Below are 26155 nucleotides of genomic sequence, written 5' to 3' on the forward strand. Positions count from 1 at the left end.
TCCTTGCTCTGGACACAGTGATATGTCTAGGAGATACTACGGTAGCAATCTCCACTTATGTGGCAAAACATGTTAGGAAAATGACCCAAATGCCAAAGGGGAGGAAGAAAACATCTCAGGGGCCAACCTTTTGTTTCTGAGGGAAAACATTATTTTAATTAAGACTAGCTTTAAGGCCTTCCATTCATATACAGATCCACAGTTAGATTCCAAACAGCAAAGAGGTCACCAATCAGCTCTTTTGATCTGAAACTGTAACAAGACTTTGCGAAACATTATAAAAAAAATAACCCAGCATGGTGTCCTCGGCACTGTGCGTCCATGGCGGCTGAAAGCTGGGCCTCCTGTGGTCTGCCTGCCCTAAGCAGCCGTGCATGCACGCACACCTGCCTACCCCACCTGCCTGGGGCACGTGTGCCCACAGGCACCCTTCCCAGAACCGCAGCTCATGTCAGGTTTGGCACATAAATTTTATTTTACTTTCACACTGACACATTCAGGAAACCATTCTGAGAAAAGGCAGAGGCCGCCTTGAAGCAAAGCTTGACTCCCTCCTCTACCCCGGGCTCGGTAGCACCATGCAGGTTCAGGCTGGCACTCACCCCAGGAAACTGTCCTGGGTCTCAGTGGCCCTGGCTGTGGACGGTATCTGAAATGGTCGCTGTGGCTTGCCCTGCACCAGGGCCTACCTCACTGCCAGGAAGTCACGCTGCTGGAGGCTACCTGGGCCATGGGTTTTATTGCTGGTGAACTTGGTTACCCACCTTCCAGTCACATGGTCCAGGATGGTGGCATGATGAGAAATGGCTCTGGCGGTGCCCATTTTGCTGAGATGAAAGGAATCAAAATATGTAAACTACACTGAATCCTGTGACGCTGGCATGTGGCCCCTGCTAGTCTTCAGCCCCAAGGTGGGAGCTCCCTGGAGGAGACAGGTGGAGATGGACCCCCAGACCCCACACCACCCTCTGGCCATCGCTGACCACGGGAACAAAACAGTCATAGAAAGAATGCTTTGCCTCCACAATCGTAGCAGCACCCAGATGAAGGCCAGGGGTGCCGTTTTACTCCTCAGATCTGATGCTGCAAAAGCCTCTGCGGTTTCAGCAGTCCCCTTGCGTCTCTGTCCCTCCTCAGAGTGCTGGATGCTGTTCTGCAACCAACCAGTGACCCAGTGACGGGTGAGGCCACCCCGACTAGCCAGGAGAACCTCAGGGGCCTCCTCTTCCTTAACACCTGAGGGCAATGGCTCCTAACACTGTGTGATGCTTCCTCCCTGCTGGGCTGTCAAACTGCAAATCTTAAGTCTTCTCTCCCCTCTGAGGTAAGCAAAGGCCAGCGACATCCTAATGACAGGGGTGGGGACAGGGTCCTCAGAGCATCTTACATCCGAACTAAGTTGTAACAGTCGGGGTCCTGAGTCGTATGCCGAGGCAACTCACAGCCCCGTGGGAGACCCCAGGCGTCCTAAAAGGAGGGGTGTGGTGGAGAAAGGGTCATTTCTGGGCTCCGACCTCCACCTGGTTAGCCCCAGGTCTAACAAAGATATTTGAATTCATAGGTCCTAGGCATTAGTTTAGCAAAAAGTCTGGTTTCTGGTACCCAAAGAGCTTAAAGTCCCCTTCGAACCGTGAGTACAGGCGTCGGATGTCTCGTTTGCTGATGCCCAGGAAATAGTGCTCCACCTTGGTTCTGTTATACACGGTGATGCCCGGAGGGATGGTCGGGTATGACACCAGGTGGTCAATGCCAGCCTCTTTTAAGATGTAGGGGGCATCGTCCTCCAGGGTCTCGTGGTGCCCAATCACACTGTACATGATCTCACAGGGAGCGCAGAGCTCTACATACGTCACCCAGTGAATGATGTGGTCCCCAAACTGAAGGTCTAGCCATCTGTGGTTCGGGTCGCCCAGGTAGCGCACGAAATCTTCAAACTGGATCCCCCGGGTCTCCGTCCGGTTCCTCCTGTATTTCCTGATGATGCCAGGGGCAATCTCATGCCTGTACCAAGGCTCAAACCGGGGATTGTGAACAAATTTATCCTTAAATGCAGAAATAAGTCTTTCGAAGGGATCTCTTACAATAAAAAACTTGAAGTATGTTTTCAATCTAAGGGAAAAAATGAACAAGAGGTTAACTTGACGCCCCAGGTGGTCACGGCCGAGGGGGCGGGAGAGGAAGAAATGAGTGGAGCGCAGCACTGTGCATGGGACCCTCACCTGCCAAGGCTGCCATGAACGCATTCCACACGTCTCTTACTTAATCTACTCCAAGATCCTGTGGATTAATCCTGTTATTACCCCACTTTGCAGGTGAGGAAACGGAGGCTTGGAAAACCCTACCTGTCCAAGGCCACAGTGCTCATCGTAGGCAGTCACTGTAAAGACATCTATTTAATCTACATTCTGTTTTACTTGAATGATTCAAAATCATTGATTCAATGATTCAAGAATGTTTACGAATTTTGTTCCTGGGCAGAAAATCCTAAGGGCAGGAACTATGAGTGAGTCAGGAATAGATGAGGCCAGGGAAAGTTACTTTAAGGGCATATTTTTAAAAATTCAATTCCAATTGCCAGGGGAAGGGGAGCAAGAGAAAATGGAGAGTCAGGCTTCACACCCCAGTGGGCAGAAGTGGGTCTGGGTGAGCTGCCAGCAGGCGGCAGCAGAGCGTGGCCCTGGGGAAGAGGGCCGGCAGCAGTGACGATGACAACAGTGACATCATGGAACATGGCGTGCTTACGACGGGCCAGAAATTGCTCTCTGTGCTTTGCATGTCTTCACTCACTGAGTCTCACAAAAGCCCGAGTGCTCAAGGCGACAGCAGGACAGTCCTCACCAGGAGCATCTCTGGTAAGGGTTGTAAGGGTGGGCGGGCGCCATGCAAGGCAGGTGGCTGCAGACCCAGGTCTGCAGATCCAGTTGGTGACCTGACGTGAGCTGCTGCTTCTGTATCCTTACTCCTTTTCAGCCTTGCTTTCCCGGGCCACCTGAGAGCTACTACATGAGAACTTTCTCACTTATTAGCTAAGGACTCCATCTTTTTTTTTTTTTTTTTTTGAGACGGTCTTGCTCTGTCACCCAGGCTAGAGTGAAGTGGCCAGATCTCGGCTCACTGCAACCTTTGCCTCCGAGGTTCAAGCAATTCTCCTGTCTTAGCCTCCCGAGTAGCTGGGACTACACGTGTGTGCCACCACGGCTAATTTTTTTTTTTTTTTTTTAGTAGAGACAGGGTTTCTGTCAGTCACATTCGTCTTGAACTCCTGACTTCAAATGATCCGCCCACCTTGGCCTCCCAAAGTGCTGGTATTACAGGCGTGAGCCACTGCGCCCAGCCTGGACTCCATCCTTGCTGCGATCAGGGGTTCTGTCTCTCTACCCTGCCCATGCTGGGTGTAGCCCACACAACCACTCCCGGGGCAGCTCCCATGGCAGGGGGCACAATGCCTCCGGGAGAATCAAATACTCAGTGAGGTCTCCGCAATCCAAATCCCTTTCTTGTAAAGAAAAGATCATATTCAGCAAGCAATCTATAACACTTTACCAAAGGAGAACCAAGTTGTCTGCTCATTTCTATTAATAAAATTATGTAACCTTCATGTTAACGGACTGTGTGAAGGGGAGGCCGGAAATTCTCAGAAGGAACTGAGAGTTGAGAGGAGCTGAATGGGGGGTGAAGTTAGCTGCCTCTCACTGATGCAAACTGACAGCCCTCTGTGGTCCTCCGATCCATCTGGCAAGTACAGGACTGAGCCTGGGGTTTTTCCCAAATTTCTTCCCAGGTTGACAAAAATTCCCCCCTCCGCTTTGAGGAAGCTGCTCTCACCGCTTCTGAATTTCTGCATCACTGAAGGAAGAGAGCCGAGGAAGGCCGTTCTTCTCGTGGTCGTGCACCACGTTTTCGGGGATCTCCTCAATGGAAGGAAAGGCTCCTGGGAAGCAAACAGAAGGGAAGGCGGGTTGGCTGCTCCAGTGCGCCCCTTAGAGAAGGGCAGGTCCTTACCTCGGGCCCCTGTTCCCCACGTGTGCATGACATGCCCACCCCCAATATCCGAGTTTAGGTCTTTGAATTTCAACTGCTTCTGCCAGCACGATGAGAGAGTGAAGAAAAGCTTCTGGTGAATCCATAAGCCAACCAGAGGAGACTGACGATTTCAGAGAGGAGGGGGAGGGAGCAGGAGTGGAAATGCTGGCAGTGCCTACTACCCCTGGCAATGGACCTAACTGGGCTAAATCTGCCATTAGAGGAAGATCGCTGCATGCAAACGGAATTCCTAACACCAGCAACACTTACTCTACTCTGAGACTGGGGGAAAATGCCGGAGAAGCAGGACTTTGGAACGTCGTGCTAACAGGTGCCCGCGGCGGCTTCACAGCCCCATCCCATAGACAGGCTAAGCTCTCCAAGCACCACACGCCGCCCGGCCCACAGTGGCGCTCAGGTACCCGTGGAGCATCCCAGGCTGGCAAGGAGCAAAGGACCTTTTCATGCTGGAAAAATCTGACTAAGCTATGGGAGCTGTGATGCATTTGAGACAGGAGTCGAAAGAGGACAAGGCGTGTCGAGTAGGCAGAGCCGTGCCAACAGCCAGGGTCTGTCATCAGGGACCAGTGCAGGTCCAGGCTGCTGAATGGAACTTGGGCAGGGGTCATCCTCAGCCTGGTGGCCGAGCAGGCTTTTCACTCTTTTCTCAATGCAGACAAATGGAAATATACTATCAGTATGCTGGGGTTTTCTCCAAGCCTCTGCAAACCTTAATATCCATCTCTGTGTTAATCCTGCAGGGTTAAGATTGGAGACCTGGCAGGGAAGACTCTCCCTTGGCCATCTGAGCAGTGGACACAGTCCGGTCTGCTTTATTCATTCCTCCCCCGAGTGTTTAAAGCCCAGTCCAGAACTCTGCAGTATGTACTATGGATGGCTGCAAATGAGGCGTGGGGAGCACTGCTCTCAAGGGGACAACGACAGAACCAGCTCTGTGGGTCCACAGATGGACCCATTCACGTACCTGTCCCCATTCACGTACCTGTCCCCATCCAGGTACACGAGTGGTCACCGAAGACAGCCACAAGGACCACCACCACCCGCTTCTGTATTACATGACACAGCAAGCCCACTCCGATTTCTACACTGCCCTTGTAAGTGGGTGTTTACTTCTTAAAGTATGCTGCTTCACACTGTGGTGGCTGATTTGTGAGCCTTTTGTGTATTTCTTGTTTTCAATTTGATTTGCAGCCTCCTTCTGCTTCTGAAAACCCAACATGCTATCCAATGACTGCAGAAGCACATTAATTACATGTGACAACCAGAAGACGAGGTGCCACCATTCTCTCTCCCAGCCAACCCGTGTGAAGGCCAAACAGCAGCCAGGAGAGACCACGGACTCTGTGGGCAGCATCAGGAGTGGCAAGCAGGACATAGAGCCCCAGGGCCACCCCCCCATGGTGCCCCAACATCTGATTCCTGATCCAGGAGTCCCACTGCTGTTGACAGGAACTAACTTCTGTCTGAAGCTAAATTTCATAAGCAGAGCCCATAATTATCAGGATCGGTTTAGACTAATTGGAATTAAAATAAGCATCTCTAAAAAGAGTAGTGAGTAATCAAAACTGCCGTGTATGAGGTCACTTTGTGATGATCTAATTTGTTCCCTAGCAAACATCAGGTTTCCTGAAGCAAGCTGACTCAATCCTCTGAACACAGATGCTTAGTGTGAAATGGGGTACAATTTCTTCCTGCTCGCTGACAAAGAACGCTTGGTCTGCAGGTAAAGAGGACCCAGGCCCCGGGCCAGGGCTCCCCTCCCAGGATCTATGGTGTGAGCCCTTCTCATTGCAGAGAGGGCAACCGTGAGGCTACCTGGCGGTTCAGCGAGTGTGGGGCTCTGGGGACGTGGGACAGAGTGGGTGACCATAACCATCAGCACAGGGAACCTGAAGAGACAAAGAGGGGGACCTGGGGGTGGGCGAGCACCAAAAGTGAGGATCTGCTGTGACAGGTGAGGACAGCCAGACTGTGGCTGTGCCCCTTTGAAAAGAATCGGTGTCTAAACGAGCCCCCCTAACTTTTAAGGCACAACACTAACAGGAAACAACAAAAGCAAGCCTGACTGGAAGGCCACCAGTCCTTTCAGGAGAAACCAGCCCGTGTGACTCCTCCCTGCCGTCCTCCCCAGCCTCCTCAGCCCCGGCCACCGAGACCCTTCCCAGAGGGACACTCAGCGAACCCACACACACCATTCAGAACAATCAGTACTTTCTTCCACTGGGTGTTGCCCACTTTGGGAGTCTGGCAGAAAAGAATCTTGTGCTTGTCACAGACAAATATTCGGTCCAGGACAAACTTGGAGACGGGAGTGTGCGAGAGATTCTTCAGGGCGTCATCCCTGCAGACGTTTCTGATGAGTTCCAGGCGCTCCATGTAGACCAGGGGCTGAACGAGCCGGCTGTCTGGAAGCTCCTTCCCAGTTAGCTGCAGGTGACACGGAGCAGAAGAGGCCCAGGAACCATTAAAGGAGGCAGGACCCGGCCAAGCAGAGCTGCTCCTGCTGGCCTATCCCCTCCTTTCCATCTGGGGGCCTCTTTTCTTCTGTTCCTTGCCTTTCTACAGAGTGACACTCACTACCCCCAGCCCCCTCCCAAGGCCTTCCTCAGAGCCTCTCCACCAGCCCAATCGGCAGGCTGGGCAAGGAAAATGAATGCAAGCTTGGTTCCTTGGACGTCTCTGGAGATAAGTTTGACTTTAAAAAACAAAATAAGGCTGGGCACAGTGGCTCATGTCTGTAATCCCAGCACTTTGAGAGGCCAAGGTGGGCAGATCCCAAGGTCAGGAGTTCGAGACCAGCCTGGCCAACATACTGAAACCTCTACTAAAAATACAAAAATTAGCTGGTGCACACCTGTAATCCCAGCTACCTGGGAGGCTCAAGCAGGAGAATCACCTGAACCTGGGAGGTGGAGGTTGCAGTGAGCCGGAGATCGCACCACTGCACTCCAGTGTGGGCATCAGAGCAAGACTCCGTCTTGGGGAAAAAAAAAAAGAAAATTAAAAACCAAAATAAGAGGTTTGGAATCCTCTGGCTAGGGGGAAAGAAAATGAAAAAGCTCAAATTCTACATGCTGGTCCTTTCTTTTCAGGGCTGTTTTAGAACCTAAGAGAATACCTGTAATGTGAGAGGCCTTGTGTGTGCGTGGGTTGGAGGGGGCCCAGGGAGATCTACCAGTACACACAGAAGTTGCTCAGAGGCCCCCTGACCTCGGTGAGTTAAAGTCCCCTTGCTGCTCACACCTCCTTGTTTCCCGGGGGTATCCCAAGGGCACTCCTGAATAGCAGGGCTGCCTCCGCTAACACCACTCCATCGGCTTCCTCTAGCTGTGGCCCTGTTTCTCAGCATTTTGAAGGCTTCTGCTGCTACATCTATCTCTTAAAGCTACACAGAACTTCCCAAGATTTCAAAGCAGGCGATCCTGCCAAATAATTGTATTGAATGGACCCAAATGTCCTTGTTATATCTTTTAAAATGCGCTAGGCTTGCCAGGAAATCCATTTATAGGGTAGTTTTAACAACCTGTCCTCCCAGGGGACAATGTCAGTTAGAAAATGGGAAAGATGTAAGCCTTCTAGAACACATTAGAATGCAGACGCTGGAACTATCAGGATGACAGAGGGTGCCCCTCAATGCCCCCTGCCCAGCTCTTCCTTTGTGGATCTACTGTAACCAAACTCCCTTACACTCATGACCTCTGGCCAGGATGCTTTCTCCCTCGTGTGTTTAAGTGAATTTCCTGGGATTCCCTGGTGGTGGGAAGAGCGTCCTGGGGGCTCCTGATTGCTTGCCTTCCGAGATGAAGACACTGGAAGCGAGAGGCCCCTTTGCAGAGTGGCCTCCGTTCCTCCCCACAGGGCATCAGCGGCTGCCCGGGGGCCTCCACCCGCCACAGAAAATCAGGAGCCACGCCAGGCACTCTCCTTGCTCTTAGAAGAACGGGTCTCATTCAACCTCATTTCCGCATCCATCCCACCTCTTGCTCACTGATCCCAAAAAAGCCTCTCTGTCTTCTCCTCCCTCTGTTCCAAACCTAACCCCGATCATGGATGGCACTCAAGAGCAGCGCGTCAGGGGAGAGCACGTCCCAGCAAGTTCCCTTTAGAAAATGCAGAAAACTCTGCACTTTTAAATATTGCTTTCCTTTGAACAACAAAAAAAAAAGATATTAGATATTGCTTTTCTTTGAGCAAAGCATTAAAGACAAAGACAAAAATTCTTCTTTTAAGAGACGAGGTCTCGTTCTGTCACCCAGGCTGGAGTGCAGTGGCACAATCATGGCTCACTATAACCTCCAACTCCTGGGCTCAAGTGATTCTCCCACCTCAGCCTCCCAAGTAGCTGGGGTTATAGACACACACCACCAGAACCACCTAATTTTTGTATTTTTTGTAGAGATGAGGTCTTAGTATATTGCCCAGGCTGGTCTCGAACTCCTGGGCTCAATCGATTCTCCTGCCTTAGCCTCCCAAAGTGCTGGGATTACAGGCGTAAGCCACCATGTCCAGCTAAAGAAAAAAGATTTCCTGTTCAATTGCGTCTACGAATGAGCACTATTTTCTTTTTTCCCTTTGGAAATACACAAAACCAATTTAAAGATAGATATTATTTTCTATTTTCCATTCAAACATTTGGCTACATCATGCACAAAATAGTTTTTTTTTTTTTGAGACTGAGTTTTGCTCTTGTTGCCCAAGCGGGAGTGCAATGGCACGATCTCAGCTCACTGCAACCTCCGCTTCCTGGGTTCAAGTGATTCTCCTGCCTCAGCCTCCCAAGTAGCTGGGATTATAGGCGCATGGCACCACACTGGCTAGTTTTTTGTATTTTTAGTAGAAATGGGGTTTCACCAAGTTAGCCAGGCTGGTCTCGAACCCCTGACCTCAGGTGATCTGCCCGCCTCGGCCTCCCAAAGTGCTGGGATCACAGGAGTGAGCCACTGCTCCCGGCCAAAATAAACTTTTAAAGGTGAGCTACGGAACCTGATCACGTTGATAAATCCCCTTCCTTGTGAGAAGACACATGCTGAGTTTTGGTGTCACCCAAGGACATGTGGCCTCAGCGGACATCACCCCTGACATCCCCCACTTCCCTCACCTCCCATCTGAGTCTCATGAGAATGAATGCGGCAGGGGGTAAGAAGAGAAGGGCACAGCAGACACTGAGTTCAAAGCCCAGGCTTACAACTGGCTGTCCGGGGATACTGACCCAGTGAGCACAGTTGCCTGAGCCTCATGTTTCCCAAATGCAAACTGAGAATAAAAATATACGTCAGAGGGCGGCTCAGAAGACCAATGAGATTGAAACCCAGTAAAGTACACTGCAAACTGTAAAGCACATTCAGGCGCAGTCTTTTTATTTGCAATGACTCCTGCAGGTTGGCAATCTCTCCGGGAGCACCCTCCACCCGGAGAGAGGGAGAGGGAGCACCAAGATGACCGCCCTCTTCCTCACAGGATGTGGCATCCTCGAGGGAACCTTGTTGTGACACTTTGCCGAAGGCTTACCCTGCATTTGTTTTCACCCATGTAACTGATTTCCTATTAAATCCATCCTATTAAAGTCACTCTCCTATTTTCCATAGGATATTCTGGTCTTGTTTCTGTAGCCCATCCAAATTATTTTCTTACCCTGGGATGCCTCAACCTAAAAGAAACACCTAGGCTGTCTCAGAGTTCTGTAGACTTGACTTCCATTCCACCAATGTCGTACGAGAAGTAACCTCCAGCAGCACTCACTCTGACTGGTGTATGTTTTCTATGTTTATTGAGTTCTAATTTATCGTCCTTACACTGTGAACCATGGCTAGGAGCTGTCCCCATCTCTATGGCTTGATTCTGGGCTTAAAAATATGTTTAGGGCTTGCTGTACCCATTTCATTTCTTCTGGCACAATTGCAACTTCAACCCTCTAGCTCCAGAATGGGGGTTAGGAAGTGAGAGGCCTTCCAGAGTGCACCCCTCATCCCAGCTAGGGAATGATTAGGAATTTAGGTGCACAAGAAGCCTGCAGAGAAAGACATGGAGCCAGAATGTCAAGCCAGGCAAGGGCTGGGTGGAAGGCAGCAGCCTTGAGCTCCACTAGGAACTCCATGGGACTGTGGAGGATCTGCCTTTTTCCTAGGCTCAGTTCTCTCCTCCACAGAATTTGGAGGCTGAAATAGTTGCTCTACCGTCCAGGGCCCCCTTTCGCTCTAAAACCCCATGACTTGGTGAGATGTCTTCTCCCACTCCTGGTTTCCTCCTGACCCCGCCCAATACTCTCGGCTACCCCGGCGAGGCTCATGTTCACCTGGTCAGGAATGCCACCCAACCAGCAGTGACAGAGCAGCCCTGATGCGCCAAGCTCTGTGAGGAGCACAAAAACAGACCTGACCTGTGCCTCCCCCAAATGGAAATTAACACCGTGAACTAAACATGGAGAAGTAACACAGGAAAAGGCCCTAACGCAGAGGTGATGACAAGCGGAACCCGCCACAGGGGAAGGCCAGCTCCCCGCAACAGGGGTGCCGTGTTCGAGGGGACAAGGACCACGGCCTGGCTGTGCCCACCTTCAGTTCCTCAGGAATATGCTTCTCTTCTGGCAACTTCCTCACTTCCGGCATGGTTGTCAGGAACAGAAACTCCTGTTTGGCACTGTACACTGGAAGACAGAGAGGTTCAATGTCTTCTCTAAAAGGAAATGGCACACAGGTGGATGGGACAGAACAGAGGCCCCAGAAATAGAAGCTCTCAAAGACGCCGGAATGCCTTTTGACAAAGCCACAAAAGCCATTCGGCGGAGAAGGGCGGTCTGTCCAACAGATGGTGCTGGAGCACCTGGACATCCACACATGGAACAAACCTCGATCCAAACCTCACCCCTTATTCAACAATGAACTCAAAGTGGATCACAGACCTGAATGTGAAACATAAAACCATCAATCTTTTTAAAAAAACAACCAAGGAGAAAATCTGCACTGTGAAAGCCCATTTTAAGAGGAAGAAAAGACAAGCTCCAGACAGGGAAAAAATATTTACGAACCACTTATCTGACCTGAGAAGTTCTTAGCTTCTAAAATATATAAAGAACCCTAAAATCTCAACAATTAAAAACCCAACCAATCCAATTAGAAAATAGGTACGAGACACCCAGACATCTCACTGGGGAGTATCCACAGACGGCAAATAAACACATGCAAAGATGGTCAAGGCTGCAGAGACCTTCACATCACAGGCTCTGCCCTCAGGCGGCTCTGAACCGATGAGGAGGTCAACCGGGAGAGAGGAAAAGCCAGCGCCTACACACACAAACCAGGTCCACAAGGGCGTCATTTTGAGTCTCACCATAGGATTCCATCCCATTCCCTTCACTGAGGGGGATTTATTTTCCTATGAGAAAGTCTAGTTACAACACCTGATCCTTTCAATATGATACTGAAATTTGCTAACTGAGGATAAATCATTGCCACAAATATCACTGGCTCCACTGCTGAGCTGAACAGAAACTGTAACACTAAAAAAAGTACCCGTTGCTTTAAACAGCAACTCAAGACAACCATGCTCTTCCTAGGGGCTCCAGTGGCAGGAGAAACCGGGAAAGGCAGAGAGGTGAGAAGAACACGCACACCACTGACGGGGGTTCTGAGGCCGGCCCCGGCCCACAGGACAGAGCTGAAAGGAGCAGCCCGGGAGCACTGAGGCCAAGGCTTCTCCACGCACTTTCCAGGAAATGGAACTCCCCGCCGAGGACACTGCTGCGTCTGTTATTTCCTCGTCGTTGACACTTCACAATGGGCTTCTGGTTCATAATCAAAAACACCGTGAACGTGTGTGAAATAAACTCCAACACGTGAAAAACCCTTTACGGCCACAAGTTTACAAACCCTTTGGGTTTGGGTTTGGGTTACACAACACTTTGGGTTTCCTGTGCTGCCCAAGATCCAGGCTCCGGGGCGCACTCTCTAAAACATGGCGCTGGAGGGGCGGGCTCCACGGGAGAGGCCTACGCCACCCCAGCCCAGGGCCTCTCTGACGCCTGCAGGGCAGGCTCTGAGTGTAAATGCTCCTGATGCTTCAGCCCGGCCTCGCTGTGCACTGGCAAGATGCTGCGTGTCAGCTCGCATCCTGCATCCAGAACTCGGCCGGCGGACATCCACCTTCAGGATCCTAACCAGGTACTTTGGGACAATTAGGTAACATCCCACGTGAGTGAAGCAGGCTGGGTAGTGCTGTGGTGGCCACCCCGCAACTGGAGTGGGCCCACGACAGAGGATTCTCGCTGAGTTCACTGGACACTGTGCAGCCAACAGCATCCTCAGCACCAGCAACCCCTGCCTTGGGGTCCGGGATAGCTCTCCCATCTCAGTGACCCAGCACCCACACACCACCACACCAGATCTCACAGGGCAGGGGAAACACCCCCTTCCACTCGCCTTCAGGCAGCCGGCTGGAAAGATCTCACAGGCAGTGTTAAGGACCGCTGCGGTGCTCCTCTCCAGGTATAAAATCCAAAAGCCCTTCATCTTTCTTCATAGGTTTTATCTTCTAACACTCCCTACCACGCCTTTTCTCCTCTTCACAAAACCCTGTTCCACGCCTACACTTGCTTTTTTTCTAACTGGGTCCGCCCCTGCTTAGCTTCTAGGATCAGTGTCTACACTGAAAACATTCAGCACGAAACTCAATACATCAAAGGAGACTGAGACCTCATGTACCAGACGCCGCTGAAAAACAAGGCATTCTTTAGAGGCCATTCTGCCAGGTAACAGTAAAACACAAAGGCACACGTCTTATTTAACTATTACCGATGGAAGTCTCACTAACATGCATCACATCTACTCCGACTTTTTTAAGCAAAACAAACCATAAACAATTTCACCTCATGACCTGGCTTTTGAGTGCCTTCCACACCAGGAGGCGACATTTAGGAGCATCCCGAGTTAACACCTATTTCTTATTCGCAGAGCTCTGCTTCTCTTCCGTTCTCCAGCTAGGATCCACACTTGTGCTTCTCAACTGGCCGCACCCCGAGGGATTCTCCTCCACCGGGTCTCATGCACAGCAGGTTTGTAAAATCCCACAGGTGACTCTGAAGTGCTGCGGGGATGAGAACCATGGCGCTAGGGCTTCAGGAGGGATCTCTCAGTGGCATGTCACTGGGCTGAAGCTGCCATGGAAATGTCCAAACTGTCAAACTGAGATCATCGTCTCACATTCCAGCAACCTTCCAAGCATCGACCCTTGCTCTGCTGACGGAACCCCGAGTCCCGGGTGTGAGCTGTCATGCTCCGTGACACCTGCCCAGATACTTGCAGGTGTGATACCACCTCCCAAGGCTGTGCAGACCTCACAGGTTTCTCTTGAGGACTCCTGGGGGATGAGGTGGGACATGCAATGACAGCCGATCAGGGCCCAACAACTGTCATGGGAAGAACCACCATGCCGGCTAATTTCAGGGTGTCCCTCTTTTCCCTGCAGACCTCCCTTCTAACCTTGCTGTCCCTCTGCAGACAGGGTGGGGCACAGAGAGGATGGGGCAGGAGGTGTAGGACATCGGGCAGCCCTTGACACAGCCAGGGATGTGCCTGGGAGCTCTGTGGGGTGGAGCAGGGGCCTGTTCCCCACAGTCACACAGACAACACAGGTCAGTGCAGCCTCCAGGAAGGACTTCTGGCACGGAGGCATCCCTAGCTGCCCCTTCCCAAGGCCACCATTGGCAGGAGGACACACAAAGCGCAGTGCAGAGTAAAGATGCTGTGCTCACCTACATTCCCCAGGATCTCCCCATCAGCCTGAAGGAATGGGTCAATCCACGGCGTGAATGAGGACTTCAATAACTACATGTGTCTGGAATCCTCGTGCTCGCCTGCTTGGCCACTGAATGAAGTGGCCTCGGGGCTGGAGAGCATGTCACACACCTCTTTGGACATATCCAGCACTCCACAGACCACAGAGCGCCTCACCATGCTCAGGGCAATCATGGGCGGTGCCGGAGCAGGCAGGGTGTCCATGTGGTGGGAGAAACATTGCGATGCAGACAAGCCAATGACAAGAGCACGAAGTAGAATCAGAGTAGAATCAGCGTTCTGAGACCCAGTTTGGTGCTCTTTATCCGTCCTCATCTGAATGCCTATGTTCAGTAGAGCTAAAAAAAGCCTCCAAGACAACCTGAAGACATACATTTAAATGACCCCCCTCCACTGCACGGAGGGTGACCTTCACACATGTGGCCATGCCCAGCAGTTGAGGCTGCGCCGGTCATGATGACATGAGGCAGAGAGAATTTCTAACTGCCAGCCTGAGAGGCACCCTGCTGAAGGCATAAGGCCACTGCACTGCTGGGAGGAGGCCCTGCTCCTTGCTCCTCAGGCACCACCCAGGCCTCAGCCACAGAGAGCACCATCCTTCCTCCCTCCAGAGGAGACGCTTGAAAAGACCCTCCAGCCCCTCCCACTCACCTCCCCTCGCACCTCTGTAACAAGAAGGAACGGAGGCCATGGCCTCCAAGGTCCCTGCTGGCATGAGAGTCCTCTGACTCTGTGACAGAAGTCATCTGTGCATGTACCTAGGAACAGTGTTGCAGCAAGGTCTGAATTAGCCAAAATTCATTCCGCCACGAGGCATACCTACCATCTGGGTCTTTAAAGGTCAACGTGATGAACTTGCTAGCCACCATGAACATGAAAATCACCCAAAAGCACGCGGCCAGCAGAAGCCACTGGTGGTGCATGTTGTCACACTGCAGCCATTCACTGACTCTTCCTGGAAAACATAAGCGAGATGCCCCTGCTGCTTACAAATATATCAAGTCAACAAAGAGGAGTGAAGACGGCAGGTGATTTCCGTCAGTTAAGTATCAGCACGAATATTTCCGTTTTTTCCCACTGCTACAATAAGGTAGTTTCACTTGGCATTTAACTTAATATTTCATATTGAATTAATGATATAAATGATGGATTTAATAATAAAATCAAATTCAGAACACCCTAATGGAGAGACACAATAAAGAGAGAAGACCACCTCTGTGTGTTCTTGGAACACAGAATAAGACTCCTTTGCACATTTGCCCCCTGACTCCTGTTGGGCCCAGGCTAAGGTCCCAGTGAGCTCCCACGACGGCCTGGAAGCAGGTGGCAGGAAGAGGCCTGCCAAGGACTAGGCCATAGCTGAGGGTTATTCATGGTGGGCAGAAGCCACGCTGGGGCAATTATGAGCTAGCTGTGTTTAAAATTCTGACTGGCTGACAAGATGTAGCCACACCTAGAGAAGCTCTAAAAAAGCAAAGGAATGAACACTGATGCTTCTCGCCTCTGCCCACTCACCAGCAATGGACTGGGTAGAACACTGAGGTGGGTGTTTTTCATGCTATCACAGCCAGGGAGCAACACGGGGCATGTCGGTCCTCAGCCTGGCACAGAAGCCACACTCTGCTGCAGGAGGCACATAAAGAACTGGGAAGTCACTGTCAGTTCTTGGCAGGTGACACAAGAAAGTGTGTTTCATTTCACTTTTAACACAGTGCTTCTTCAAGCCAAAGCTCTCCACGTACAGACATGACCCTGGGCTGAGCTCGCTTCCACCAACTGACTGAGGCCATCCATCACTTCTGCATGGCAGGGAGAAGTGGTCCCCTCAACACGGTGCTGACGGCAAGTAATTTCAGAGAGAGCCTCCTAACCCTGCGTGGGTCAGAGCTCCAGGAAGACCTACGTAAATCACTCTCCTCCTGGTCTCAACATTTACATCCTAGAATCTCACTGGAACCAGGCATCTGTAATGCAAACACACTCCGTGACACACCCACCACGTGGTGTATCCGGCCACACCTGAATACAGCCTGCAGTGGGGAGCTCACCACCTGCCAAGCTGCCTGGGTTTTCTCTGAATGGCTCATGAGCCACACTCAGGTGCCCGTGTATAAGGCTTCGTGTATCTCCTGGGGTCACCAATAGGGTTGCCTGATTAGACAAATAAAAATACAGGACACCCCCCCCCCAAGTTAAGATTAAATTTCAGATGAACAACATAAAATTTTAGTGTAAGTATAACCTAAATATTGCCTGAGACACACTTATAACCCCCGCTCCCAAACCAGTATTTTTTGTGCCCAGATATTAGGCCCAGCATCCTTCCTGGGTTCCGCAAGACGGGTTGAAGAAATAAAAACATAGGATACCCAGTTAGGTTTAATTTCAGTTTTTTTTTTTAGTATAAAGTACATCCTAAATATTGCATATACTGATACGAAAAAAAAAAAAACAAAACAAAACAAACAAACAAAAACCTATGTGTTGTTTTCTGAACTTCAGATTTAACCGAGCATACTGTAGTTTATCAGCAACACCACCCAGCAGGGGACATGCCAAATTCCTTGGAAGCCAGCTGCCCTGTCTCCTGTCTCCATCCCACAATCCCCTCCTCCTTCCGCCACTCTTTGTCAGAGGTGGTGAGGCACAAAGTACAGAGCCCCAGACTTGGTTCAAATCCCTGCTCACAGCTGTGAGCTCTGTGACTCCGAAAGTCACTCAACCTCTCTAAGCCTCAATGTCCCATCTCTAATAGAAGGCCCTCCTCCTCCCAGAGTGGCCATGAGGATTAAATGAGACAATGTAGACAAAAAACCAGCACCCACCTGGCCTGGTGCAGACCCCCAGTAAAAACTGACAAATCCCTTGGCACTCTTCTTGATTTTCCAGCTTAATCTACAACCTTCTCAGTGTGGTTGCCAGAAATTAATGCAACAGTATGATCTGCCCCAGGAAGAGAGATAAAACAAAACACACTCTTATTCCAGCAACTTCCCTTCTAGAAACTGAGGCTTAGACCATGACCAGAGGATGCAGGGCCCAGCAGTACCGAGTCCACTGAGCTCATCCCTCTAAGACAGTGCACTCAGGAGGATCCATCCTCATCGGTCACAGTGAGAGCACCCCCCTGACAAATGCCAGCTGCAGGCTGTTTCTAACCGGGCAGCAGAGGCATCAGAGTGGGTTGGGGAGGGAGTAAAACGAACAGGATGTACCAAGCAGGTTGCATGCAATTCTGAACAGAGAGGTCCTGGCTCTGAGTATCCTGGGACTTACAACCCACCCTCTCCTAGGCTCAGGGCTATGAAAAAGGGCACAGTGATAAGAGGCACTGCCTCCCTCCTGCACATGATGCCTGACTGCAGAGCATGTGGTGGGAGGACCTGGGAACTGCACACGCCACTGCCTGTCCTGCTCATTGCCTCCGGGCTTCCAACCCCGGAGCACCCCGAGCACTCAGGACAGCACTTGGGAGGTTATTACAGTTTAAGAATCAAGTCTTTCCAAGGGGAACTAGTCTTCTGAAGGAATCTAATACGATTTCGCCCACTGAGCTCATATCTGCAGGTAAAGTGGGAAGATCATGAAGCCTTACCTGGAAACGAAGAGCCCCTCTGCTGCTCTCCAGGAAGCCGGGTGGCCTAGGGATAGGATTTCGCCATCTACGTGAGTTGAAAACTGAGAGGCGCACTATCCTGAAGCCATGTTTGCCTTCCTGAGTATTGGATTTTCATTTAAAGTCAGGAGCTCTTAGCTTCTTTCACCCGGACTGGGGGTCAGGGACTGGTCTGCACTCACCCTCTCCCTAGCTAGGTGGCTGTGGGTATGTCACTGAAGAGCTCTTCGGGCTCCCATTTTTCATCCATGAGAATAAACAACTACCTGCATACGCATTAGCCAGAAGACCTTCTCAACAATCATGCAACTTACAACGTGTCATCCAATGTGTTCTTTCAGATGGGTATTTCATTTTCAAAAAATCCATTTCTAACTTGACTTCTGCAAACTCTTACTAAACTAAGATACACAGAGAGTCTCCCCTTCCCTGGCCACTCCATTAGCACAGGAGAAGGGTGGACTGCAGGGTTCCCACCTCCTTCCCCTGCTTATTCCCTGCTTCTTGTCCCCAGGATGGTGCCAGGGCATGTGGAGACTCCAGTGGGGGCTGTGGATTTGCAAAGCTTCAGGGGCAAAACCCTAACCCTGCCAAAGCCACTCTCTTGAGAAGAGCATTACACCCCACACCCCTATCAGCGTTTCAAGCACATCTGCCTGCCAGCATTCCCATATCTGGCTGTAGGGCCCCTTGCAGGCCACAGAGCCCGTGGGCAGTCACTGTGGAGTCCAGGAGGGAGCTCTTTGAGGAGCCACTCCCGGTCACTGGGCTTCTTGTACACTCGGGGTGAGCAGGGCCTACTCCCTTTCCCGTGGGCAGCAGAGAAAGAGTCAGCTCTGCCTCATCACCACCCAGGTGGCACCCCCAGCACTGCTCTGCGCCACCTGACCTTGCTCCACTTCCTCCACTGCACCTAGCACAGCCCACATGCTCTCGCTGTGTGCCATTTACTCTCCTTGCAAAATGTGGGCTCACGTTGGTCCGGACAGCAGTGCCTGGCACACCACGAGCCAACAATCACTATTTGCTAAATGACTGTGTCAACTGAGCAACTTACTAGAATTCAGGAACGTGGAAAAGTACTTCAGGAGGCAGCCTGCCCAACCCTCTCCCTGAGGGTCTCCAGGCTTTTTCAAGAATGAGGCCCCTTTCAACCTCAAAATATTTCTCCCGTCTCCACAGAGCAGTTCCATGTTTAATATCCATTAACTGAGACTAGAAAACAACCAAATGCTATGAGGACTTCAGTATTACTTGGAAAGAAAATGATCTAAGCCACAGCATGCATATGCATTCAAATACGCTTACTACTTAAAACACATTGGTTGGGGGGGTTAGGAAATCATGCCAAAGTCCAAAAACATTTTCATTTTAAATAAAACTCTATGCTGAAAGGCAAACCAATGACATAGATCCATATCCAAAGTGTCAAGATATACCAGTAAGCAAAAAAGACAAGTTGCAGGATGGAATGTATGATCCCACTTGTTAAAAAAAATCACGTGGCCAGGCACAGGGGCTCAAGCCCGTAATCCCAGCACTTTGGGAGGCCGAGACGGGCGGATCACGAGGTCAGGAGATCGAGATCATCCTGGCTAACATAGTGAAACCCCATCTCTACTAAAAAAATACAAAAAACTAGCCGGGCGTGGTGGCGGGCGCCTGTAGTCCCAGCTAGTCGGGAGGCTGAGGCAGGAGAATGGAGTGAACCCGGGAGGCAGAGCTTGCAGTGAGCTGAGATCTGGCTACTGAACTCCAGCCTGGGCAACAGAGTGAGACTCCGTCTCAAGAAAGATGGAAAAGAATAAAATATAATAAAACATCGTTGCGTTGGCGGGAGGCCCTGAGGACGCGGCGGATCACTGAGGGTGGGGCACCCCGCTCAGGACGATCGAGACCATCCCTGGGCTAACACGGGGTGAAAACCCCATCTCTTACTGAAAAATACAAAAACTACCGGGCGAGGTGGCGGCGGCCCTTAGTCCCAGCTACTCAGCGAGGCAGTGAAAGCGAAAGCCCGGAGCGGAGCTTGCAGAGCGTGATGATCTGGGCCACTGCGACGCGCGAGGCCGGCGCGACAGGAGCGAGACTCCGCCTCAAAAAAAAAAAAAAAAAAAAAAATCACGTATGTGTGAGATAAGAATGATAACGACACATATACAAACATACATACATATATGTAATATATAGCAACAAAATCATGAGAGGTTGGACAGCTAAGGGGTCTTTTTTGTGAGCGTGTGTATACAATTCATACTTAAGTAATAGTTTCTAATAACGTTTTTTTTGTTTTGTGCTTTTTTTTTTTTTTTGGAGGGCAGGTGTGTCTCTCTGTCGCCCCGGCTGGAGTGCAGTGGTGCGATCTCGGCTCACTGCATCCTCCACATTGTGGGTTCAAGCGATTCTCCTGCCTCAGCCTCCTAAGTGGCTATGATTACAGGCATGCCATGCTCAGCAAATTTTTGTATTTTCAGTAGAGATGGGGTTTCACCATGTTGGCCAGGCTGGTCTTGAACTCCTGACTTCAAGTGATCCACCTGCCTTGGCCTCTCAAAGCGCTGGGATTATAGGTGTGAGCCACTGCACCCGGCCTAGTTAAAAATTTAGAAAACTGGGACTTGTTCTACAAGTCACATCCTACATGAGCCAATCAGAACCAGTAAGACTACAGCCTGGTCCTCTCTCAAAATACCTCAGGTCCAGTATCTCTACAGTTTACAAAATACAGTGCTCAAACATGAATAGGTATGTACATGCATACAAGTTAAAGGAAAAAATAGCCTAAAAATAATGACTTCAAGCTCATTATTCATGATCCAGTATCCAGTTTATTCGTTCATCCAGTAAAACAGCTGCCAAGGATATGACCCTGAGTCCCTAACCAAACACACACACAGGTCTTGTCCTTATGGAGCTTGTCGTCTAACAGGCCCACACGAAGGAAACAATCTATCTGAGGAGTGGTACTTGATGGTGTGAGAGGCACATGGTGCTGTGGGGAGAAAATACGAGGGATGTGCCTTGGGCAGAGTGGTCCAGGCCAGCACAGTCACCTAAGGTGAAGGGCAGGGTTCTAGGCCAAGGGAATGGGCCTCTGAGTAACTAAAGGCAGGCCCATGTGGCTGGAGTTCCGGGGCACAGGCTGAGGCAGATGCAGGCCAGACAACATGGGGCCTTCCAGAGCTATTATGGTTTTTTCCTTGCAAGCAATGGGAGCCCCTGAAGAGAGTTTTACCTGAAAAGAGGGGTGGTGATGTCATGATCTGATTTAAATTTTGAAACAATTTCTTCGGCAGCAGAGTGAAAGGTGCAAAAAGCAAATGTCCACTCAGCAACTGCCCGGTCTCAAGGTCATTTTCACTCATGGAGAAGGGAGAATTCTAACGGGGCACAAGCAACCCCAGCTGGGTGCTCCACATCCCATCATCTCTGGCTGTGGCTCTAGAAGCCAGCGGATGAGCTAGGAGGATCCACGTTATCTGGTGTGGCGGGTTTTGATCAATCCTAAAGAGCGGTGTGTCCAGCTAAGCGTGGTGTCATTTGCTTCGGGATTATGTGCCTTCCGAATCTCGACATCTGAAGGTGTCCGGTTTTATGTCTGGGGTGGTGGATCACAGCCCTGGAAACTTTCAAGAAACACAGTGACACCCCGGGCCCCGAGAATATCCCAGCCAAGACAACACAAATCTCTGGAGGCAGTACCTAGGCATTCTTTTAAAGCTCTGTTCGTGACTCTAATGAGCAGCTGGGACTGAGAATTGCTGGTCCAGGACCTCAGCCCTTCTTAAATTTTAATGCCGACACGAATCCCCCCGGGGATCTTGTTAAAATGCAGACTCTAGGCCTTCTGGCATAAATGCCATTCTCCCACCACCTCCTTCCATCTTAAGAAGGAAAATTGGCAGCAAAAAAGCATCTCGTCAACGAGAGTCTATTGATGCTCTGAATTACAAGTGTTCCAAATACACAGCTAAAAGAGGTTTAATTAGAATCTAAGACCTTCCACCACTGCCTTCATCTTACTCTCCTTTCCAGCCCTCCCATCTATGGGTAACTAGACTCTGTAGAATTAGGCTTTGTCTGACTTTGGAAAACAACACAAAACTCTGCCCCATTTTTTTTTTTAGAAGAGAGTCATTCCAGATTCACTTCACCCCAGCTCCTCTAAGGCCGTCCCATTCTCTGCATTGTTTCCTTGAATACAGAATTGCATCATAGGGTTTGCCTCCTACCTGAGGATGACACCACCAAGGCTCATTATTTCGTCTACAAGGGGCCTGGGGCCTGCCACGAAGAGTCCTTCCTCAGGGCTCTGCCGAGGGCTGCTGCTCTCCCTACAGCCAGGTGACAAACGGCCTTTAAAAAGCCTGGCATTTTCTGTAATTAACTCCCCTTTGTTCAAGGAGCCAAGGCAACTCCCAAAGTGCCTCTGGAGCTAATGGTGGGAGCAGAAGCTGAGCCCCTTGCACGCCCTCCAGTTATGGTCATGGCGCAGGCCCTGAGTAGAGCCTCCCCAACCCCTAGAATCTGCATATCTATCTTCAGAGCTTTCCTACTTCCAGTCATTAAATGGGATCTTCACTAGTAAAGATGTCAGGATCTGAAACGCAGCCAGAGGATTTGGTTCCTCAATTCATCCCACAAGGCTGAACTGGCAGCTGAAGAACTTAAGGCCTTATGGGGAAAGCAGGGTCAGGGAAGGAAGAATCCACAAGAAGCCCTAATCTTCCCCCTTCCTCACCTTAAAGAAAAGAAAAATAGCACACATTTTACATGTTTGTAATTACTAACAATGGAAATGTTACTATTACCATCTCTTGATGCAAATCCTTCCTCCCCTGCATTTTGAAAAGGAAACTTGTAAATTCATTTTGCTCAGCTGCCAATCCCATTCCTGCCAGCAGCTTTTCCCCACGTCTGAGTTGTCATGCAGAAGCACAGTGCCTTTCTTACTCTGCTGCTGAGTTTGCCTCCCACCTGCCAGGCCCCACTTCTAATACGCGCGTTCACTTAGTAAACGTTCTGAAAAGTCCCATGGTAAATAAGCCCACTTCACTCTGCTTAACCAGCCTTTTTCCAGACATTCTTTCATTCAGCAATATTTACCAAAGCCCTCCTCTGAGCTGGGGCTGTGCTAGGCCCTGGGGATACAGCAACACACATTCCCTGGTCTCACAGTGCTTCCTTCTAACAGACATAGACAGGCCATAGACAAATCAAGTGATCCATGTATATGATCAAGCCAGGTGACAGGTGCAGTGGCTAATAAACAAGGGCATGGGCAGGACATGTTGAGAAAAGGCAGGACAGAGTGTGGGAGCAAGCCATGCAGACCCCTGGGCAAAGACTGTGGTCTGGGTCCCAGAATTCCAAAAGTGGCAAGAAGGCCAGTGTTCCTCACGCAGAGTGGGCAAGCAGGGACGGGGTGGGTCAGATGAGGAGACCTGAGAATGGCCCTTGACTGACAACCTCACCTCATACACACACCAGGGTTCAACTTTTAAAACACAGCTAGACTCTAAAGGAAACTTCACACACACACACACACACACACACACACACACACACACACACACAAACCCTGGTAATGTACAAGGAACTGGTAACCCCAGGAGGATGACAGGGGTGATAACTAGACAGACCAGGGCCGCAGAAACGGGGACATTTCACCGTCAACCCTGAGCATGTTCTGAACTACAATGCATCACTCTATCATCAGAATCATTAAATTACAACTTCATAATGCAAAGTGTGGCATATGAGTTTCTACTATAAAGTTCTATTGCATGTCACTGAAACTTTCAAATTCACAGTAAAGGTTTCTCTCAATCTGCGTTCAGAAATTTCCTTTGTCTTCTCTGTTGTCATCCTTACAATTTACCACCTTGGAACGATTAACCACCCTTAGGAGAATGAAAACATATTCTTAACTGTCGAATGAGAAACACACCTGTAGTTAAGACAGGTTTTCATGAACAATAATAATAATATACAGTAAACACCTGTATGGGGTTCACTCCGTGCCACGCACAGGTCTCAGCAGGTACTAACTCACATAATCCCAGCCTCAGAACACACTCCTATTATTACATTTAAGGAAACGTTTCTAAGCATACATTTACACACTCCTAATCAAAAGCTGAAAATCTGCACAGGCAAGAAAAAAGGCAGTAACAATACTGAACAGCATGCTCAAATAACTGATGGGCTCACATTCTCCTTCGCGTACCTTCTGCAGCCTGGGGCTCAGATTTCCTAGCTGTGTTTCCCCTGAACTGAGGTTCTTGGTTCCTCTTGTCACTGGATAGGAAAATGAAAAAAAAAAAAAAAAAAAAGCATCATTAAAAGTTACAAGATCAACTTACTTAATACAACTTGGTTTATACTTAGGAAGGAAATAGTTAACCATTTTGATGATTCAAATATATTTGGCAGAATGGGTCTCTTACAAAGGCAGGCTATATTTGGATTTCTTGGTAAATGAATATTCTAAATGTACCAAAACCATTAGCTGTTTAAAAGACTCTTCCATGTAACTCAGGTTGAAAACTGAAACATTTTTTTGTAGCAAAAATAATCAAATCCAATTATGCCCATTTCACATGTTTGAACTAGGTAAAGGATTCCTATCTAAGATGATCAATTCTTCCAATGCAAAATGTTCTCTGGATTTTTGTACAACTTACACCTTTAGCACCTGGAAAATTCTAGCCAAATGTCATATCATAAATAACCAGAAACAAGCCAAATTCATGGAATTAGAGAGACCACGGATTTAGGGGATCTACCAAAATAAACATACAACTCATTTAACATACAATAAAGCCCAAGCTGACTGGGACACATGCAGCAGGGTCCCTCTCTGCCTCCCTTTACTCTAAGAACTCAATGCTAAAATTAAAAGTAATTTCCTATTATGTCGATTGAAAGATCAAGCTTCATATACAGTCATTCATCACTTAACAATAGGGATACGTTCTGAGAAACATGTCGTGAGGCGATGTTCTTCTGCAAACATCAGAGTGTTCTTACACAAACCCAGATAGCACAACTGATCACAAAGCTAGGTTATACGGAATCATCTATTGCTCCCAGGCTACTAACCTGTACTGCTGTTACTGTACTGAATACTGTAAGCATCTGTAATACAATAGTAAGTATTTGTGTATCTAAAATTGGAAAAGGTAGAGTAAAAATAAGGTAGTATAGTCTCATGGGACCACTGTTGTATATGTGGACCATCATTGTCAGAAACATGTACGGCATTTGATGGTCCTCACATCCACGTTATCCAGACGTGTATGAAAAGAAAATGAACTCCTGGGTTTCTGCAATCTCTAAGGTCCTGCAATCACCTCTCTCCCCTGTTTCCATTCCTGGCTCTCTCCCACCTTTTCATTGTATGAACTCCTCAAACACTGAAAAATGATCCGAATATAACTGCAAGTTGCCTGTGATGTTTACAAATTCTTTCCTTTCTTTGTTCAGTTTTGCAAACACCCCAATTTTCATTTCAGCGAAGGAAAGAATTTTCCCCTCAGGTATTTCTTTGAGATTCTATTCTTCAGGGTCAACAGCAATTCTGAATTCTGAATTCCAATTCTGAGCCAAGATGGACTAAGCTCTAATTACAACGGGGAGGGAAGGGGAAAGACCACTTCTCTCTTTGTGTCTTTTCTTTTTAACCCAGTCACTGAAAAGAGTGAAGGAGGAGGTGGTTGGTGATCAGAGAGCCAGAGCTAAACTGAGCTGCCTAATTTTAACCGCGTCTGAGACATTTCTCACTCTGGCACTCTAAGCAATGCAATAACCCAACTCCTCATGGCCCAAAGCCCCAGACTCCGGTTTTCAGACAAAAAATAAAATAAAATAAAAACCTTTATGACAGTCCTGCCGCTGAGCTAACCAGAACCTGGCCGCACTGCTTTCCATTCCCTGCCCAACCCTTTCCTGCCTTGCAGACTTGGAAAGCAAAAATGACAGTTTTTGGAAAACCTGGTTCACTTTCCCAGGCAGAAGTGCAGAACTGCATGCCTCAACCTCCAACTTCGGACAGGCCTCCTGACAGCGAAGATCAGAGGCTCTGGGCACCCCGGGGCCCCTCAGGCAGGGAACGTGCATTCCCACCCCTGCCTCCCCTCGCACTGAGGCTGCACATGCTCCTTCTTCCCTGCCCTCCTCTGCATGCTCCTTGGACCCGAGCGGAACCCTTTCTTCCTCTCTCCATCGACAATTACAAACGCACATTCTCAGCCAAGGATGAAAGAAGTAAATCGTAGGCTCGCACAAGTATCAGTAATTCCGCGGGTCACAGTATCCCGTACAAGGACGCCTTCTTACTGCATAATTAACGCGAGGAAGGCTCTTCCCGCTACTCCCGCGAACTAGGGAGGTCTTCAAGTCGCCAAAACACACCAGGATGTGGCTCGCCAGGACAAAACCCGCAGGTTCTCCGGTTTTTCCGTGCACTCCACGGCAAGGCCAGGGACCCGGGCGCTGAAACCCACCCGCCTGCGCGTCCCCGGGCTCACCCTAGTGGAGCGGCGCTCGTCCGGGTCCTTAGGCTCCTCCCCCGGCCCTGGGGGCTCAGCGCGGGTCGGGCCTCGCCGGGCCTGTGGGCGAAGCGCGCGGGGTCCCGGGAGCGCGGGAGGCCCGCCCCACCCTGCCCCGACGGCCTCCGCCGGCCGCCGCCGGGCAGGCCTCCGCG

At 49.8% G+C, this 26155-nt stretch overlaps 1 protein-coding gene across 3 annotated transcripts; it reads right to left on the reverse strand.

The window, feature by feature from the left end:
- Nucleotides 1–451: 451 nt before the first annotated feature.
- On the reverse strand, nt 452–26155 carry CHST10 (carbohydrate sulfotransferase 10). 3 transcript variants are annotated; one of them, XM_017847806.1, is made up of 7 exons: nt 25980–26155; nt 23678–23748; nt 14656–14787; nt 10596–10687; nt 6237–6471; nt 3826–3931; nt 452–2109 (listed from the first exon to the last, which is right to left on the reverse strand). In XM_017847806.1, the coding sequence occupies exons 3-7, from the start codon at nt 14753–14755 to the stop codon at nt 1572–1574; spliced, it is 1071 nt and encodes a 356-aa protein (XP_017703295.1). In that variant the 5' UTR covers nt 14756–14787; nt 23678–23748; nt 25980–26155; the 3' UTR covers nt 452–1571. The 3 variants fall into 3 exon arrangements, with proteins under 3 accessions (XP_017703295.1, XP_017703293.1, XP_017703294.1); XM_017847804.1 differs by lacking the exon at nt 25980–26155 and adding an exon at nt 25694–25971; XM_017847805.1 differs by lacking the exons at nt 14656–14787; nt 25980–26155 and adding an exon at nt 25694–25971.

This window comes from Rhinopithecus bieti, unplaced genomic scaffold (genome assembly GCF_001698545.2).
Source record: "Rhinopithecus bieti isolate Rb0 unplaced genomic scaffold, ASM169854v2 scaffold_28016, whole genome shotgun sequence".
Lineage (NCBI taxonomy): Eukaryota > Metazoa > Chordata > Mammalia > Primates > Cercopithecidae > Rhinopithecus > Rhinopithecus bieti.

Excerpts from the sequence above, each read along its gene's own strand:
- CHST10 (XM_017847806.1), bottom strand. The coding sequence starts at position 14,755 with ATGCACCACCAGTGGCTTCTGCTGGCCGCGTGCTTTTGGGTGATTTTC. Across the intron at positions 6,472-10,595 it reads ATATTCCTGAGGAACTGAAG|CTAACTGGGAAGGAGCTTCC; the intron begins GTGGGCACAGCC and ends TGTCACCTGCAG. Across the intron at positions 3,932-6,236 it reads AGTACTGATTGTTCTGAATG|GAGCCTTTCCTTCCATTGAG; the intron begins GTGTGTGTGGGT and ends TTTGCTTCCCAG.